The 17,369-nt window shown below is 42.6% G+C and overlaps 1 protein-coding gene across 2 annotated transcripts in view; it reads left to right on the plus strand.

Annotated features, from left to right (window-relative positions):
* The window catches only part of PCBD2 (pterin-4 alpha-carbinolamine dehydratase 2), a 48,053-nt gene extending 31,837 nt beyond the window's left edge, over positions 1 to 16,216 (plus strand). Inside the window, exons 3-4 of one of the 2 annotated variants that reach the window (XM_075541577.1) lie at positions 14,690 to 14,770; positions 15,971 to 16,216. In XM_075541577.1, the coding sequence (XP_075397692.1) occupies positions 14,690 to 14,770; positions 15,971 to 16,066 (177 nt within the window). In that variant the 3' untranslated portion in view covers positions 16,067 to 16,216. Of the gene's footprint in view, positions 1 to 14,603; positions 14,771 to 15,970 lie in introns of both variants that reach the window. The other variant, XM_075541578.1, reaches the window with a different exon arrangement.
* The last annotated feature ends 1,153 nt before the right edge of the window (positions 16,217 to 17,369 follow it).

Below are 17,369 nucleotides of genomic sequence, written 5' to 3' on the forward strand. Positions count from 1 at the left end.
AACGTTTGACAACAGAAGAGAAGGGACCCCCCCCCCCCTTAGCAGTTGCATCAGATGACAGAACCGGGGCCCCACCCTTTGGGGGTCTCCATGCGTTTTTGGTCCCCTTGCTTTAGAGCCAGTTGCCGTCCTTTCCCTCGGTAGGAGTGGCGTCCGCCAGCCCCCACCTGCACAGAGGTGGCTCTGGAGGGACTGACGGGGAGCCTGCCCTGAAACAAACTCCCCCTCTTATATGTGCTCAGGAAAACCATTGTTCCTCCTCCTTTCAGGATCTCGTGAATTATTAAAAAAAAAAAATCCTAAATCAACAGCTGGAATTAAGGTCGGTTTATTCAGGCCAGTGCGAGAAACTGATTTAAATAAGCAGGTATTCGTTCTGGAGGCTCCCTGTTGGCGCGCCGCCGCAGTTGGCAGTTGGCACTGGCCGTGAATGTTGAGGCTTTCGGTGTGCCACGCAGAGCCGCTTTCCACAGTGGGCAAAGGGCTGCTCCGTGTAGCATCCCGCCGCTGGGAAGCCCTGGCGGTGCCCACAGTAGCAGGTTCCGACTGCTGAGCGCAGCTTGCATCCTGGCGAAGGTGGGCCGCTGGGAGCCAGGGCGGGCGGAGGCTCTCCGAGGGGAGGGCTCCTCTGGGTGCCAGGCTGTAGACCCAGACAGAACTGGGGTTAGAACTGCAGGGGGTGAGGACGCCACCAGGCCTGGGAGGTCTTTGCTACCAATAGCAGGGTAAGTGCTAGGCTTGTTCCACCACGGAGTGACCTCAAGTCTTGAGCCTTTTCCTTTAATTATTTCGTGAGTACTGTTTAAAACCCGAAAAAGTCCCTGCTCCCAGTGTACAAGGGCGGGGATCGAGCTCGTCTGCACCTTGCCGGACCGGGTTGCGGATAAACTCCGAATAGACCAGGGCTTTGCTTCAGCTCGTGCGCGCGCGCGCGGCCTCTTGGCAGGTCCAGGGCCCTCACCAAGGGCACCGCAGCCAACGACCTGGCCCGAGCTTGGCGCTGCGGAGCGCAGCCAGGCGGGCTCTCCCGGCGATGGCCGTGCGGCCTTCCCCGGCAGTGATCAAGAGGTTGATTGCGTGGGAATAGTGTGCCAACGTATCTTTCCGTACAGAAAATATAGGGAAGTGGTGCTGAAATTGCTTTAAGACTGCAGGAGGTGGGGGATGACTGATTTCCCAGAGTGAAAATAGAAGTATGAACTTGTTGCTGTATGCGTACCCCTTTATCTCACATTTTGTGATGCAGAGTGGGCGGAGACTCGGGGACAAAGTGTACCATTAAGCCAGTTTATGTCTGGTTTTGCTGTATTTCTTTAACACCCCCCCCCCCCACGGTGGGCTGGTGGCGTTCTTCCTCCACCCCATGTTAGTTACTCTTGCAAGATCTTGATTTCAGTTGGATTTAACATGCCCCAGTTAGAGCAGAAGGCCTTTTCTCTCGTTTTGAAAATAATTAATTAGATGCATATAAATTATTTTCATTATGATAATGGGGCAAGACAGTTTCATGTCAAACATCACCTTGAGTAAGTAAGAGTTACATTTCTTGAAAGGAGCCGGTTGATTACAAAGCAGAAAAAGGGGCGGGCCAGGGGACGCTGCCATTCGGTGTATGTGCTGATTTTTTGAAATGCACCTGGTCGAATACTCTTTTGCTAATGGTTTGCATGCGTAAAGCTAAAATCTAGGGGCGTTTTTTTTCCTCATATAAATTCGAGCTTTTAGAAATTTTGTAATGGTGAAAATACCAAGGAGTTTAATTTTAAAGGAACTCTAACAGCAACAAACGGCCTTTGCAGTGCCTCTCGCCTCTTAGCACCCTCTCCTCTCAGACGGACTGGCGGATTCTCGACACAGTAGAGAGAAAACGCCCGGCAGGACACCACCAGAAGTCTGACTTCAGGGAGCACCAGGTCCGGGCCCCCCGGGTGGATTTCCCTTGGGGTGGTTTTTGGAGCCAGGGGGAAGAGGACAGAAAAAGGGGGAACTGTACTGACTTCCAGAGAGCAGAGCGGAAGAGCTGAGAGAGTCAAGAAGGAGCTAGTCGGGGGAGCAGTTAGGAGCGGATGATGCATGTGGGGCCAGACTTCAAATGCATGTGCAAGAGGAATTTGGGGATGAGTAGCTATCTTTTCAGGGAACATATACTTCCCGTTTGTGGTCAGGTCAGTCAAAAGGTCTTTTTGATATACACCAGCGGAGTGAAATCTGTCCATTTGGAGAGTTTTCAACACAAGGGGAACAGAAATGAAGGGCCCTTCGGTGAACTTGTATGTGAACGTGTTCCCCTTGGATAATAGACTGCTGGCCGGAGAAGACTTGCCTTAGACTAATAGCCTCTAACAAACAGGTCTTTTTCTAAGCTGGGACTCCAAGAGGAACTTCCTAATGCAATGATGCACTCCAGTTCTGCAGAAGAAAGTGGTTGTGCATCTTGCCTGTCACTTCATGGTGTGTACTGAAAATGGGAGCCTGCCACCGTCTATACGCTGCCTCAGTCTCCCACATGGCTCGGGGGGGGGGCGTCTATGGAAATCACCCCCAATGCCAGTTTAAGATCTTCTTTCAGAAGCCTCTGAAGTGTCCGACCCCGTGAACCCAGCGTTGGCAGGCAGTCTTGAGAAGTGAGTGTTCTGATCGGTGGTGACTGACTGGTGACCTGTGACCAAGGTAGAACTGAGTCAGCCCAGAGCACAGCAGAGACACTCCCCACGGGCCCGGGGACTCAACGGAGACTCAAACGGAGACTAGGGAGACTGTAGCCCAGGACTAGTGGGCCTGACTGCTGACTCCTACGAACACACACCACACTGCCCAGAGAATGACCCTCAGGCACAGTCTTCAGTCTGGCTTTCCCAGGGAGGCATAAGTCACCTGTTTAGCTACACTACTCTTCTGCAGAGTGCCAACCCCACAACCACACAGAGAAACGCTTCTGGGTTGATCTCACCCTTGCAAGATACGTTCCCTTTTCCTCCAAATAGCTAGGTTAGCTACAGGATTTGGGAAAGAATTATTTGTTCTGGACTACAGACACCACCATGGCAGTGTGGGCGGCCATGGGGATGATCACCAGCATCACCAGTACCAGGCGTATCAGAGTGTGGCACACGAAGATCCCGCCCACTTTTTTTTTTTTTTTTTGCGTCTGAGGAAACTGCAGCCCCTTTGAAAGGTCCTGTCGTTGCCCTGCAGTTCTATAAGTCGTGAAGAACCGAGTCAGGACTTGAACCCAGAGCTCTGACCCAAAGATCTCAGCAGTTACCCACGGTGTTCAGAATTTGGCTGCCAATCAGGAGAAAAGGGCATGGGTCTGCCCTCACGAGGTAAGCCCTGATGGAAGTTCCCTTTGTCGTGGTCACAGCAGTTCACAGAGTGTTTCCCACGTGAAGGCCACGGTGAGACACGCAGCCCTACTCCGGCTCAAAGCACGACTTTCCTGGTGCACTGAGAGGTTTGTGTGATTGGTAGGTCCCCGAGACCAAGGAAAGGTCCTGTCCCATGGCATGCGCGTGCTTGGCAATGATCTTGCCTCGCATTTTGCTTAATAATTTTCATTATTTTTAATTAAAGTTGAAGAAGTGCAGGCTGTAGCTAAAATTAAGGTAGGTTGTGTTGCCGGAATCTGGTAATTACTTTAATTGATCACAAGATAGTTTCCTTGATCACCAATTAGAGTAAATTGCCGATCATGTTTCAAGACGTGAAGAAATGCCCAAACTGATTTATGTGATAGTGTTTTCATTTCTAATCAGACATAAATACAGTTTCCTTCCATAGCAATCGTGCTTTGTAAAAGGAAGGTTATAGGCCCACAAACATAAAGGTGATTCATAAACAATAGAGTTCTAATTCATTGAATTAGTAAAGGAAGTATTTAGAGGCTTAATGGAGGTTGTACTGGGGAAATTACTTTGGAGTAGCTGGTGCTCATTTTCTTGGTGGGAGATATGGTCTGTTTTAGTGCGTAATTAAAATAGTCTATAATCAAAATATAAAAGGCAGCTGACTTAGAGAATGTGTATCAAAGAGAATCGCTCTGAGTAATGAAAGATTTGTATTGTAAATATGTGCTAGAAGTTTAGTCTTAGAACTTTAATAAATCATACATGTTATTTGGACTGAAGCTGCAGTTTCTATTCGGCCGCTGTTAAACATTTCACAGATTGCTACAAGATTTTTGCTTTGGTTTTGTGCATCTGATATTCTTTCATAGTTTCATGGAATAAAATGAAACAAAGGGAACTTGAAAAAAATTCAAGTTCTCAAAGAATACTTGATTTGGGGTTCATGGAAAAACCTTTTAATTGCTGATGGTTTGGAGATTTCCAAATGACAAACTTCATCGGCCTAATTTACTGTGATTGTAATGCTTACATTCCTTAAAATGGCAGAATGACTTAAAAAGTCATACTTCATCATGCATTCATTGACTTGTTCATAAAATGTTTGTAATTTGCAGTAGAGGAAAGACTGAAACGATTATCAGCCATTATATGTTATTTGTTGGCCATATGTTTGTTTGAAATGGCCGTAGCTCAACAGAACATGGCTCATAGACAAACTATGTTGTAAATTGGCACTAAAAACCCACCTAAACAGGTAGGCATATGTTAAGAAGTTCACATGAGCCAAAATATTTTAATATGAACCAGGTTACGTGCACTGCAAGGTCCTGGTTCCCTTTACAGTGTGGGGCCTTCATTTACATGGGTTGTTAGCTTTTTCTCCAAATTAATTAATTAAAAAAAAACGAAAATCAGATATTTATGTGGTACAAATTTCAAGCGGTACCAAAGAACAAGTTCCTTGTTCTCAACCATCGAGTTGCTTCTTTTTCCCCCACCTGCAGTCATTCACTAGGACCAGGTTCTGATGAGATAGAATACATATAAAAGCATAGTTTCTTTTCTTTCTTTCTAAAAAAACTTAGAAACTGTTGTTATGAATCTTTTTTTTTCCATTGAGTATTGTATCTTAGAGGTGCTTCCATGCCAGCCGATGAATAGCTTCCTCATTCTTCTTGAGTGGCTGTTTGCTATTCCAGTGGGTAAAACATGGCCATCTGTTTAGCAAAGCCCTGTTAATAGATAGTAAGTTTCAACTCTACAGTCGTTACAAGAAGTGATAGAGGACCAGTCTTATATGTTTGCGTACGTCTGTAGGGCAAATCCTAGAAGTGGAATTGCTAGGTCTGTAGACGTGGAAATATTTTCTTATGAGCATATTTTAATTTTGATAGCTTTTACCAAATTCCCTTCTGTAGTGATTATCTCAATCTCTATTCACCTGCAGTGTATGCGACTGCCTTTTCTCCTGTGTGTTTTGACAACAGAATGCTATCAAATTTTTTCCTTTGTCGCTCAGATCAGTCTAACTTACACTGTTGTGTTTCTCTTATCATGAATGAGATTTTTTATTTTCTACTTAAGGAGCTTTTGAATTTATTTTCTGTTAACTTTCTTTTCATGTTCTTTGCATATTTTATAAAGTTGGGTGGTTGATCTTTTTCTTATTAACTTTGTAAGGACGCTTTATATGTTAAGGAAATCTGTATTACAAATATGATTTGCTTTTTAAATTTTATTTGTTGCCTTTTTTTGGTCATACAGGAAATATTTTAATGTAGTCAGATTTGTCATTTTTTAGTAGTCTTAAAGTTTTGTACATATAGATGTCATGTATTTCTTGGTTAAGCTTAATCCTAGAAAATTTTGAATTCCATTTGAAAGAAGATCTTCCAGTATATATTTTTATTAGTGGTTGTAAAGGAAGGGTGTTGATTTTTATTTTACCCTATTATTGACATTAATGGCAATTCTTCTTTTTCCTATTAAGAACATTGTTGGTGCGGGCTGGGTCAGGGGTGGCAGGGGAAGAAGAGCTGATACAAAGGGCTCAAGTAGAAAGAAAAAGTTGGAAAATGATGATAGCAACAAATGTGTAAATGTGCTTGATACAATCGATGTATGGATTGTTATAAGAGCCGTAAGAGGAGGGTTGGAATGGAGACCCAAAACCCATCTGTAGACAATTGGACAGCCCCTCACAGAAGGGTCACAAGGAAGGAACAAGTCAGCCAGCGTGTAGTATAGCACTGACAAAACATAAAAGTCTGTCTCCTTTAGTTCTTTAATGCTTCTTCCTCCCCACTTTTAAGACCCCTGTTCTCTCTTACAAATCTGGCTAGATCAGAGCATATACACTGGTACAGCTAAAAGCTCTCAACACATAGAATCTGGGTCCCATAAACTACTCAGGAACAATAATGGGAGTAGCAATACTATGAGGGTAGGGGGTAGAGGGGGCAGAAAGAGGGAACCAATCACAATGATCGATGTACAACCCCACTCCTCCCACAGCGGGATAAACAACAGAAATGTGGGTGAAGAGAGACAGCGGATGGTATACAATATGAAAATAAAAATTTATAAATTATCAAGGGTTCACGAGGTGGGAGGGTGGGGGCAGGGGAAAAAAAAGCTGATACCATGGGCTCAAGTAGAAAGAAAATGTTTTGGAAATGATGATGGCAGCATATGTACAAATGTACTTTATATAATTGATGATTGTTATAAAAGCTGTAAGAGCCCCCAATAAAATGATTTATTAAAAAAAAGAATGTTGAGTTTTGGATTGAGAATATGAGGGGGTTTCAAACAGTTCATGGAAAAACTAATTAAGAGATAATGGACTTTTTCATGAACTTTTTGAAGCCCCTTTGTATACTGTACCAGGTTGAAAAATCCATATATCCTGTAAGAGTTTTAAATAAATAATAGATACTAAATGCCTTTTCAGCATTTGTAGAAATAATTTTTATTTTGATCTGTCAATATAGTCAGTTACCCTATTGGTACAAGGGGGTGCTCCCCAGAAAGCCAGACTTATGCTGGTCCGAGTGGAGCTTTCACAGTACACATTTCCCCACACTCTGAGTCAGTGCACCTAATGGCAGTGGCGTTACCTGGTAAGGTTCTCTCTGGTCATAGTGAATTTTTTCATAAAAGCAATTTTGCTTGAGCACCTTTGTTTTGTGATGGTTGATTTAAGAGAACCAGCCTGCGGCTGTGAAATTGTTTCCTGTTTGGAGGCGGGGCGGGGGGGGGGATGGGGGAGTGCTGCAGAAACTGTTGTGATGTTGAACACAGCTTACAAGGACAGTGCTGTGGGAAAAATTCAAGTGGATGGTTTTCCTGTGTCAAAAATAGTGAAATGTTGATTGACGTCCATCAATTTCCCAAATGGACAAAAATGTTGACTCGTAGTGCATATGGAGTTTGTTCCACAAGGTTAATCATACTTTCTATTTAGAGTTTCTGAAAAGAATGTGTAAGAGTGTGAGACAAAGGCCTGGTTTGTGGCAGACGGGACTGGTTTTGTCACCACAACAGAGCACCTGCTCATGCAGCCATCCCAGTCAGCCACTTTTTGGCCCAAAGCAAAATGCCTCTCTTGTCCCATGCACCTTACTCACCTGACCTTGCTCTGTGCAACTTCCTTTTGTTTCCGCGATTGAAAGGGAACATGAAAGGACAGTGATTTGTTGCTGTTGAACAGATGAGGAAAAAAAATGAGGGAGGTGCTGTCAGACAACCAAACAGATGAGTTTGAAAAATGTTTCCAAGAATGGAATTGCAGATTTGACAAATGTATTCAGTGCAATGGAGAGTACTTTGAAGGTTGTTTTATAAAAAAACAAAACAAAACACAGCGTTTGGGGGGTGGAATTCTAGTTTTTGGGGTACCCTCATATATTCTCTAATACTGAGCCACACTTCTATTCTCAGAACAAACCCTGCTTGCTTATCGTTTTGTCCTCTCGTGTGGTTAGGATTTGTTAAGATTCTACAAATAATAAATTGGTCTGTAGTTTCATTATGCAGTATTTTTGTAGGGTCGTGGAGATGGTGTTATGATAGTCTATGAAATACTTTGAGAATGTTTATTTTTCTGTGCTCTGGAACAGTTTAAATTGTATTTGAGTTAGCTGTTACATAAAGGTTTGGTAAAATTCTTCTGTGAAATGATCTGGATCTGTTGCTTTATGTATATTTTTAGTTTTTAAAAAATTAAATACTTTTAGTGGTGACTCTTACTTCTCTTATCACATATTTTTAGTTTTAGTACCGATATTTTATCCCTTAAACTTTTTAAATTTCAAAAGCTTTACATATACCTTCTCGTCTTCTCTTTTCAACTCCTTTAAGAGTGTATAAACATTTATATTACATTCTATAGCTCGACTCCCTATAAGGACATTACATATCTAAATGTGTTTCTAGAATTGAATAAATTAATCTCTGTTAATGCCTTTGATTTAGTTTTTCCACTCATTTCTTGGTTCTTCATCCTTTAGCGGTTTCTCTAAGATGTGTGAATTGGAATTATTCCCTGAGTACTTGCATTTCAAAAATATGTGTCTGTAGCATTTACATTTTGAAGAGCAGTTTAGCTGGGTATACAAGTCTTTGTACTTTCATTCCTGAAATCTCTGCACGCGTTGCTCCACTGACTTTATTTTTTTAAAGTTTCCCCGCTCACTTGTTTTCTCACTTTTGCTGTAGAGTAATTGTTGACTTGTTGGTTTAACATAGATGATCTTTGATGGAGCATCTCTGACTTGTAGTGAATGTGTGTATGTGGAAGTTTGAAGTCAGTCAGATATTTTAAAATTTTTATAGGTAAATTGATGTTTTCACCTGGATGTTAAAAGTAATTAAAAAAAATCTTAAGGCTCACCAATTTTACTGCAATGTGCAGGGATAACTGAAGTCTTATAATGTATATATTCAAATCTTTTGTTTCTATAAAATTTTCTTTAATTATACTCTCAAATTTTTCTCCTCTGATTTTTATGTTATTCTATATTAGGAGCAATACATATCTAAATATTAGATATCCTTTACTGTTTTCTATACTTATTATTTCTGCTCTAATTCTTCTAAACTCTTGCTGATTTTCTTTTTAATTTCCCCCATTTCTTCACACTTGTTTTTTTTAATCTCCTACAGTGTATTCTGCCTTGAATTGCTTCCAGCTTCCTCTTATGGAATGCTTTTATAAAGTTTATACTTCTTGCTAGCTTATATAGCCTTTGGATTCTGATTGGAGTCAATAGCTAAAACTGTAAAAGGAGACCCTTTGAGTGTGGAGATAGATACCTTCTTGTATTTGCCATGTCTGCTGTTTGGTCCTATTTATTCCTCATTTTATTCCAACTTTTCAAAACTCCGGTTTGATTTTTTTTTGAGCAAAGAGTAGCTAAAGAAAATGGAAGAAATGATGAAGTAAAAGAGCTGAATAGAAAATTTCGAAGGGTAGCTTGATAAGACAAAGTAAAATATAATGAAATGTGCAAAGACCAGAAGTTAAAAAATCAAAAAGGAAGAAATGCATTTAACATTTCTAAAGCTGGAAGAACTGAAGAAAAATCCAAGTCTTTGTTGTGATGTTGAAAAATTCTATGGGCAAAATCCTAAATGAGGCAGGAAATCTCAAGAGAAGATGGAAGGAAAACACAGAGTCACTGTACCAAAAAGAGCTGATTGACAAGCAACCATTTCAAGAGGCAACACATAAACAAGAACCAGTGGGACTGAAAGAAGAAATCTAAGCTTCACTGAGACATTAGTGGAATTGATGGATACCATTTGAGATGTTTCAATAAGCTCATGCATCACTAGAAGCAGTCACTCAATGTATGCCAAGAAATTTGGAAGACAACTACTTCACCAACTGGAAGAGATCCTTATTTCAGAACACTTCATTGTGCTGATGTGGAGTCTGTACATGGATCAAGAGGCAGTTGTTCAAATAGGACAAAGGTACTGAGTGGCTTAAAGTCAAGAAATGTGTGCAGTAGGGTTGTATCCTTTTACCAAAATTATTCCGTCTGTCAACTGAGCAGGTATTCTGAGAAGCTGGGCCCTATGAAGGAGAATGTGGCATCGGGAAGGGAGGAGGGCTTATTAACAACATGCCATATGCAGATGACACAACCTTGCTTGTTGAAAGGGAAGAGGACTTGAAACCTGTATTGATGAAGGTCAAGGATTGCAGCCTGCAGCATGATTACAACTCGATGTAAATTAAACCCAAACCCTCACAAGACCAATAGGTAACATCGTAATAAATGGAAAAAAATATTGAAGTTGTCATCTTGTTTGGGTCTACAATCAGTGCTCATGAAAGTAGTAGCCAAGAAGTCAAAGGACACATTGCATTAGGCAAATCTGCTGCACAAGCCCTCTTTAGAGGATTGAAAAGCAAGGATGCTACTTGGACGACTAAGGTGTGCCTGACCCAAACTATAGTGTTTTCAGTCATCTCACTTGCATGTGAAAGTTGGGCACTGAATAACCAAAGAAGAGTCAGTGCACTTGAATTATGGTGTTGGCAAAGAACGTTGAAAGTGTCACAGACTGCCAGAAGAACAGACACATCTGTCTTGTAAGAAGGACAGCTAGAATGCTCCTTGGAAGCAAGGATCATGGGACTTTGTTTCACATGCTTTGGACATGTTGTCAGGAGAAGCTAGTCCTTGGAGAGGGACATCATGCTTGGTAAAGTGGAGGGGCCGTGAAAAGGAGGAAGGCTCTCCATGAGATGGACGGACACCAGCGCTGCAGTGATGAGCTCAACCACGACAATCGTGAGGGTGGCGCTGAACCAGGCAGAGGTTGGTTTTTTTGTTTGTTTGTTTTAGAAATCATTTTATTGGGGCTCATACAACTCTCATCACAATGCATACATACATCAATTGAGTAAAGCACCCTTATACGTTCGTTGCCCTCATCATTCTCAAAATTCGCCTTCCACTTGGGTTCCTGGAATCAGCTCATTTTCCTTTCCCCCCTCTCCTCCCTCCCTCATGAACCCTTAATAATTTATAAATTATTATTTTACCAGGCAGAGTTTTTTTCTATTGTGCAAAGGGTCACAGTGAGTTGGAACTGACTTGACAGTACTTGAGAATAACAATAACAACAACAAAATACCAACAACATGTATTCATCTAACTTCCTGGTAGTTCTTTTGCTTTAATTTGAATATGTATTATGGATCTTTCTAGTTTATAAATTTAAAGTCCCCCTCCTCCCCCAAGAATATTTGTTCTATGTGTGGAAGCAGGATTGTATAATCTTTGTAGAACAGATGGATTGTTCTTTTACTTAAGGTGAATTATGTGTAAATCCTATGTAAAAGGTTTATTAAGCTTTATGATATTTTATTAAATGCATGTATTAGGTGACAGTTGAAAGGAAATATGCTAAACTGAGAAAAACACATTTGGTTAATTTCTGGATGTCTTTTAACAAAATATTTTACATCCTTTATAGATGTGGTAGATGCTTTTGTTTTACATGTGCTTCTTAAGATATTGATCTTCCTACTGGCTTTAGGGAGATGGTGACTCTAAGCCTCACTGGGCCTTTTAAGAGAACATGGTTCAAAGAAATCCAGGCCACAGGGCTTCGGGACTTGGGCAGTGACTCACTGTGCCCACATAGTTTTAGGTCATTAAGCTGTTATCCCCAGTCAGTCCAGGTCAGGGTATTCCTTTACAGCAGGGATGGGAGACCTTTTTTTCTGCCAGGAGCCATATAGATATTTATAACATTGTCAACTTTAAAAATTAGCCTGCTATAGTTGGTCAAATGTTTAATTAACCCACCCCTTATATGGTGGCGGGAACTCTTTGTTGAAGCGTGTGCAGTTAGCTGGTATTGATTTCAAGGGCTTTATATGGCCCATGGGCTAAATGCTTCCCATCTAGCCTTGCAGTATGAGGCATGTCTGGGTGTGTGTGAATATTCCTGGCGAATGGGAAGGGGAAAGGACAGACTTTGGTTCTGAGAGACAGTAACCGGGGAATCCTAAGACTCTCAAGGCTGTGGAGAAGCTTTTACCCATCACTACACTTTGCAGGGTTTGTTTTGTGCAATTAGGCAATGGTGATTGTGGTAGCAGTGTGCCCCATTATCGATCTTTTACTCTGTACCCGTGTGCTTATACATTTCCTTTTCTCCTTTAGAATGAGTGGGAGAGAAAGTATTTTCCCACGGATGATTCCTTACATGGCTCTATGAGTTTTGTGTGAACTCCATCCTTTTCCCAATGGCCTCAAGTGTCAAAGTGAGAATCTTTTTTGGCCAATATTTTTATTAGCATTTAATTCACATGTCATACAATTTAATAGTTGAGTCATAGTGAGAAGAATTGTGCAATCATCACTGTAGTCAATTTCAGAGCATCTCTGTTGTCATTCTCATTGTCCGCGTCCTGCTTCCCTTCACCCCCCCCGCCACGCCCCTGGGTGATTATTAATCCAGTTACTGTCACTACAGGTCTTATGTACGGAAAATCATGCCAATCAAAAACAAGCAAACAAGCAAAACCCAGCAACAATGACAAGACAAAATGGGGAAAAGCCTCAATCAGAAAGAAGGCCAGACAATAGTAAAAACGGAAACAACCTTAAAATGGGTCAAAAGGGAGGTCAACTGATAAGGGGTTACGTTTTAACCTAACTAAGCCTTCCGCAATTGGCTTTACGACGCTCTCGGTCTCCAGTTTCGCAGCGAGGCCGTTGGCATCCCTGGGCTGTGTTCAGCGGGCGTTCACTGAAGGCGTAATTGATAGGGGGTCTCTGCAAATAGCTTTTGGGCTTTTTTGCCTTCTGCAAACTGGGTGTTCGGAATTTAAGCTGGATTTGGGTTTTATTATTGACAATCCTGAGATAGCACATAAGCTGGTGTGTTTCTTCCATGGGGACTTAGCCTGTGCCTCACTTAGAAGGCTTCTTGTTTTTAAGACAAGCCTATGAGACTCAGATGTTGTACTTTCCGATAGATGGCCACCCTCTGATTTCCTCACCACACTTTCCTGTAGCACCCATAGCTTCAGTGATCTCGTCATGACGTCGAGAATCGAGTAGGGCCATTGCATAAGAACGAAATGTTTTCAGGTTAGGACTATGATTAAGTGCAATCCCCAAATCCATTCATATGGTTTATATATGTCTGGTTCATTTTAGAGACATAATTATCATTCTATAATACAGAACATTGCAAATCATCCCCATGAGGGGCGGGGAGAGAATCTATTCATGGTTTTATTAATTTAACCAGTGGTATAGAATTCAAAACACTGTTGAGAGAAGGAAATGAATTATACATGTATAGGCTGGCTTCTCATACTGCAATACATGAATTGTAGACTTTTACAGATTAAAAGCTTAAGTGACTGGGCACTGTTTACACAAACAACGAGGGCTGGGGATAGACCAAAACTTCCAGTAACACAAAATAAGAATCTTTACGCTAAATACATTGGCTCTTGAGACAGGAACCATTATGAATGAGACAGAATTGTTAACAGGGTCCATATATTTCCCTTTTTAAACTAAGAAATGTGCCCATATGTCATTTATAATCCAAAGGACATAGCCCAGTTAGCAGCGTAGTGGTTTTCCTGGACATTCAGTACTTTTTCATGTGGGTAACAAGTTCTGCCCTATGAGTTTCACTACAACTTTGTAACTAATGTGCTGTTGCCACCAAGTCGTACCAAATGTGTTGGTCTTCTGGACATCATAGAGACACTTTGCTATTGTTTGCAGTTTCCCTCGTAGGAATGTAAAACAAACACAGTTCCCTCTCCCGCCCCCATCTCTCAGTCCATGTTTGCCTTCTGGTCCACATAGTTATGTTTCCGCCTTCCTGTGATAGGAGGCAGTCCCAGAAGGCCACACCTCGGCCTGTCACTGCGTGTGACCCCCGCTGGTTGTTGTATCTGCCCGGAGGCAGGTACACTGTCACTGTGAAGGAGCAGTGCTGAGCAGGGGCAGGGGGACCCACACAGGCTTTTCTTCTTCACTGGAGAGGCCAGGAGGGCAGTGGTGTCCAGGGAGAGGACCCTCCCCTTCCTTGTAGTAAACCCAGGTTTGCATCCTGGCCAGGCCACCTCACGTGCAGCCCCGCCCTTCTGCTCCGTGTCCCTGGGATGCTGAGCACGTTTCTGTGGTACTTGCAGACCCAGATGGACCAGGAGTCAAGGCCTGGCAATCTGCATCCGAAGACCCAGCAGGGAAACCCCCGTGGGTGTCCACGGTCTGCCCAGCAGCGTTTTGTTCCGCTGGACAAGGGCCTGTGAGTCCGGGGCAGCTTATAGCAGCCGCTCGCAGTGATGAAGTCCTTTCTCATGCCCTTCTCTCCGCTGGAGACCGTTCATTTCGGCCAGGGCTTTGCTTCCCGCACGCCCAGACGACCTTCCTCCCCAGTCTGCAAATGGGGGCCTTCGTTAGCCAGCGAGCCAGTAACTGAAACCAGAAGGATCCGTGCCGTATGAAAGGGGCTCCTCCGATTGGGGCAGCTCGTGAGACCCGGGCCCCGGCCTGAAGGGAAATGACTGCCGTGCTATTTGGAGAGTCTCCTCCTGAGGACAATTAAACAGTCCAGACAGGTCACTGGGTGAGACCAATTTCCTGGTTTGTTTATTTGAGCCTGATTGTTTTCACCGTCAGGCAGCAGGTCACAGTCCTGCCACACTGTCACCCCGGCCCTGTAGAGAGCAATCCCTTTCTTATTTGATTTCTCCAGGCGTCCACAGGACCCCAGCTCTGCCTTTCTTTGGTACCAGAGCAGACGACAGTGCCCGTGTTTAATTTTAAATTCATCCTCTGCAGGCCTTTGGCTTTATGTCCCGGGTTGCCCTCCAAGCAGAGAAGATGAATCATCACCCGGAATGGTTCAATGTGTACAACAAGGTAACGGAATTGTCTGACTCCGGGGGGGGGGGGGGGCATCTTAATCGTGGAGCTTAAGGAACTTCCTTCTTCTTGGCCCTGTTCTGTGCGGATAAATGTCTGTGTGCTTGGGAACGCGTTCTCTGACCATCCTTCCGAGGATCCTGTGGATGGCTGCGGATGCTCAGGTGTGCTCATGCGCACGGTGGGGAAGGTGTTTATTTCCATGTTTATTTTTTTTGCTCAAACCAGTATGAGAACATTGGGCCAATTTAGAAGTCAAACTTGAACATCAGTCATGTAGATAAAATTTAGAAGCTCTTAATGGAAGTTATTGAGATAAATAATAGCAAGTGAGATCCTTTTTTATCTCATGGAAATAAATTCTCTCGAGGCTTACGCTTTAAATGATAAATGTTTAGGGGGTAGCGTATCTTCCTTAAGACAAAGGGCGGACCAAAAAGTGGTCTTATGGGGACACAGTGAGCAGAATTAAGCCCCTCCTACCCTACCCCCCAAAAAACAACCCCAGTGCTCCTGACCTATGGTCATACCATTTGGGATATCTAGTCAACCAGGTTTCTGTGGGGCTTATTTTCTTTCTGGAAGTCTTTGGAAAAAGAGAAACTTTCTGAGATGGCTCTTATGATTTATTGGAGAGATTCCAAAGTGTCCAAATGCTGGATAAACTTTTCATTCTTGCCCATAATTTTGCTCTTTCAGAAAAAAAATATTTTTTTCCCTTTTGGTTTACAGTTTTATTGACATATAGTTATAATTTTGCTTTTTAATTGCTCCATCCAAAAGTGTTAATCCATTCCTCTTTCCCTAATTTGGAAATGTGCTTTTTTAACATCACAGCTAAGATATTACATTTGATAGCTTGGATTTTCCCAGTGACCTGAAAATAGTCCATGCAATTAAAGTAATGAGAGTTAAAGTGGAGCCTCTCTCTCTCTCTCTCTCTCTCTCAAGGCGCAGGGCTGGGCGATTCTGGCAGCTGTGCTGCCTCTTCGTATGAGAGGACCTTTTTGTCTCTGCTCAGCTGCCTGGTGCAGACTCTGCCCCTGGAGCTTGCTGGTTTGGGGAATGCAGTGCTTAGCCATAACGTTGTATTTAAAGAAATGACTTAATCCTCCCAATCCCCCCATATGAATGTTGGAGAATAGATTAGCATGAAGTGCAGCTTAGAGGCTCATTGCTTCTTTCTCTCTCCTTTAGGTTCAGATAACGCTCACCTCGCACGACTGCGGAGGACTGACCAAAAAGGATGTGAAACTGGCCCAGTTCATTGAAAAAGCAGCTGCTTCTGTGTGACTTCTTCCACGTGCATGTACATCGGGCACATATATTAGCTACAGCATATTTTGAAGGCAATTTACCCAGATGAATGAAGCTGTAAATTTAATTGACCATGATACCATGTTTTGTAAAATCTGTGCTTAAATACAAAATAATTTAAACTTGATCCTGAGATATTTTTCATTATGTTTAATCATTTACAGAAGGTAAAATAACCCGGGTAAGTACATTACTAGTATTTGAAAAGAGAAATGACTTTCTTAAAGATTGGAAATTAGGATATGGGCAAATTCACATGTTTTAGTAACCCAGAAATTTATCTACTTACACTGACTATACAAATACAATAATAGAAAAATAGTTATGAACTTGGAAGGTATAACATTTTGAGGAGTTAAAGTTAGTTTGGTTTTTGACTATTGATATTAAGTATTTAGATTATGAAAATCATAAGCATTTGATGAACCATCTCAATGTGTTTTATCTCACTTTTCAGACAAGTCGTTGAAAGAAAAAACACGTGTCTTGAGTGTCTTGTCCAGGGTTTTCCGCCAGGTTGAAAAACTATCATGGTGACCAGTTTTCCAAGTTCTTGTCTGATGAACTGAGTTAAAGAGGAACTGAGGGTCATTATTTTTCCCTACCATTTGCAGGATGTGCTCCTGAACTGAGGGTCACTCAGCTAGTACTGAGCTCTACTTACACTCTAAGTCAGTAAGGAGTTGAAATTACTCTAATAAAGAACAATAATAACAGTAGGGTTGTCTTAGGCTAGATCCTGTAGAGGAGCAGAACTAGATATATGCGAGGGGCTCAGAAAGTTCCTGGAAACACTCCTTCTTCTTTGACCTTCATTTTCCCATGCACGTTTGAGAGCTCCCTTGCATAAACATATAAAACATTTATGTCCAGGAAGTGGCTCACACGGTTGTGGAGGCTGGCAAGTCACAAATCCATGGGTCAGACGTCAGCCTGGAGGCTTCTCCTGACAGAAGCGGTTGCCAGGGGTGGTGAGCCCCACCTTGACAAGTCAGGGGGAAGGCTCATGGGATTGTAGGGCTGACAAATCCTAAACTCTGCTGGTCAGGTGGTAGGTTGCCGGTTCACCTTCCAAGAACTGGAGGTCAAGGATATTGAGTCCAATGCAGGGTTAGGGGTGCGTGACCTTTGCCAGAGCGCCCCTATAGAGTGGATACAGCTCCCTAGTGTCCTCGGGGACACCACTCTGATGTGCATCAGATTACAAAATGGAGGCTCACTGCACATGCTGAGACTCGTGGCCTGCTCAAGTTGACACATAGCGCCACTCATCACAGTC

The sequence above is a fragment of the Tenrec ecaudatus genome, chromosome 2, assembly GCF_050624435.1.
Source record: "Tenrec ecaudatus isolate mTenEca1 chromosome 2, mTenEca1.hap1, whole genome shotgun sequence".
NCBI lineage: Eukaryota > Metazoa > Chordata > Mammalia > Afrosoricida > Tenrecidae > Tenrec > Tenrec ecaudatus.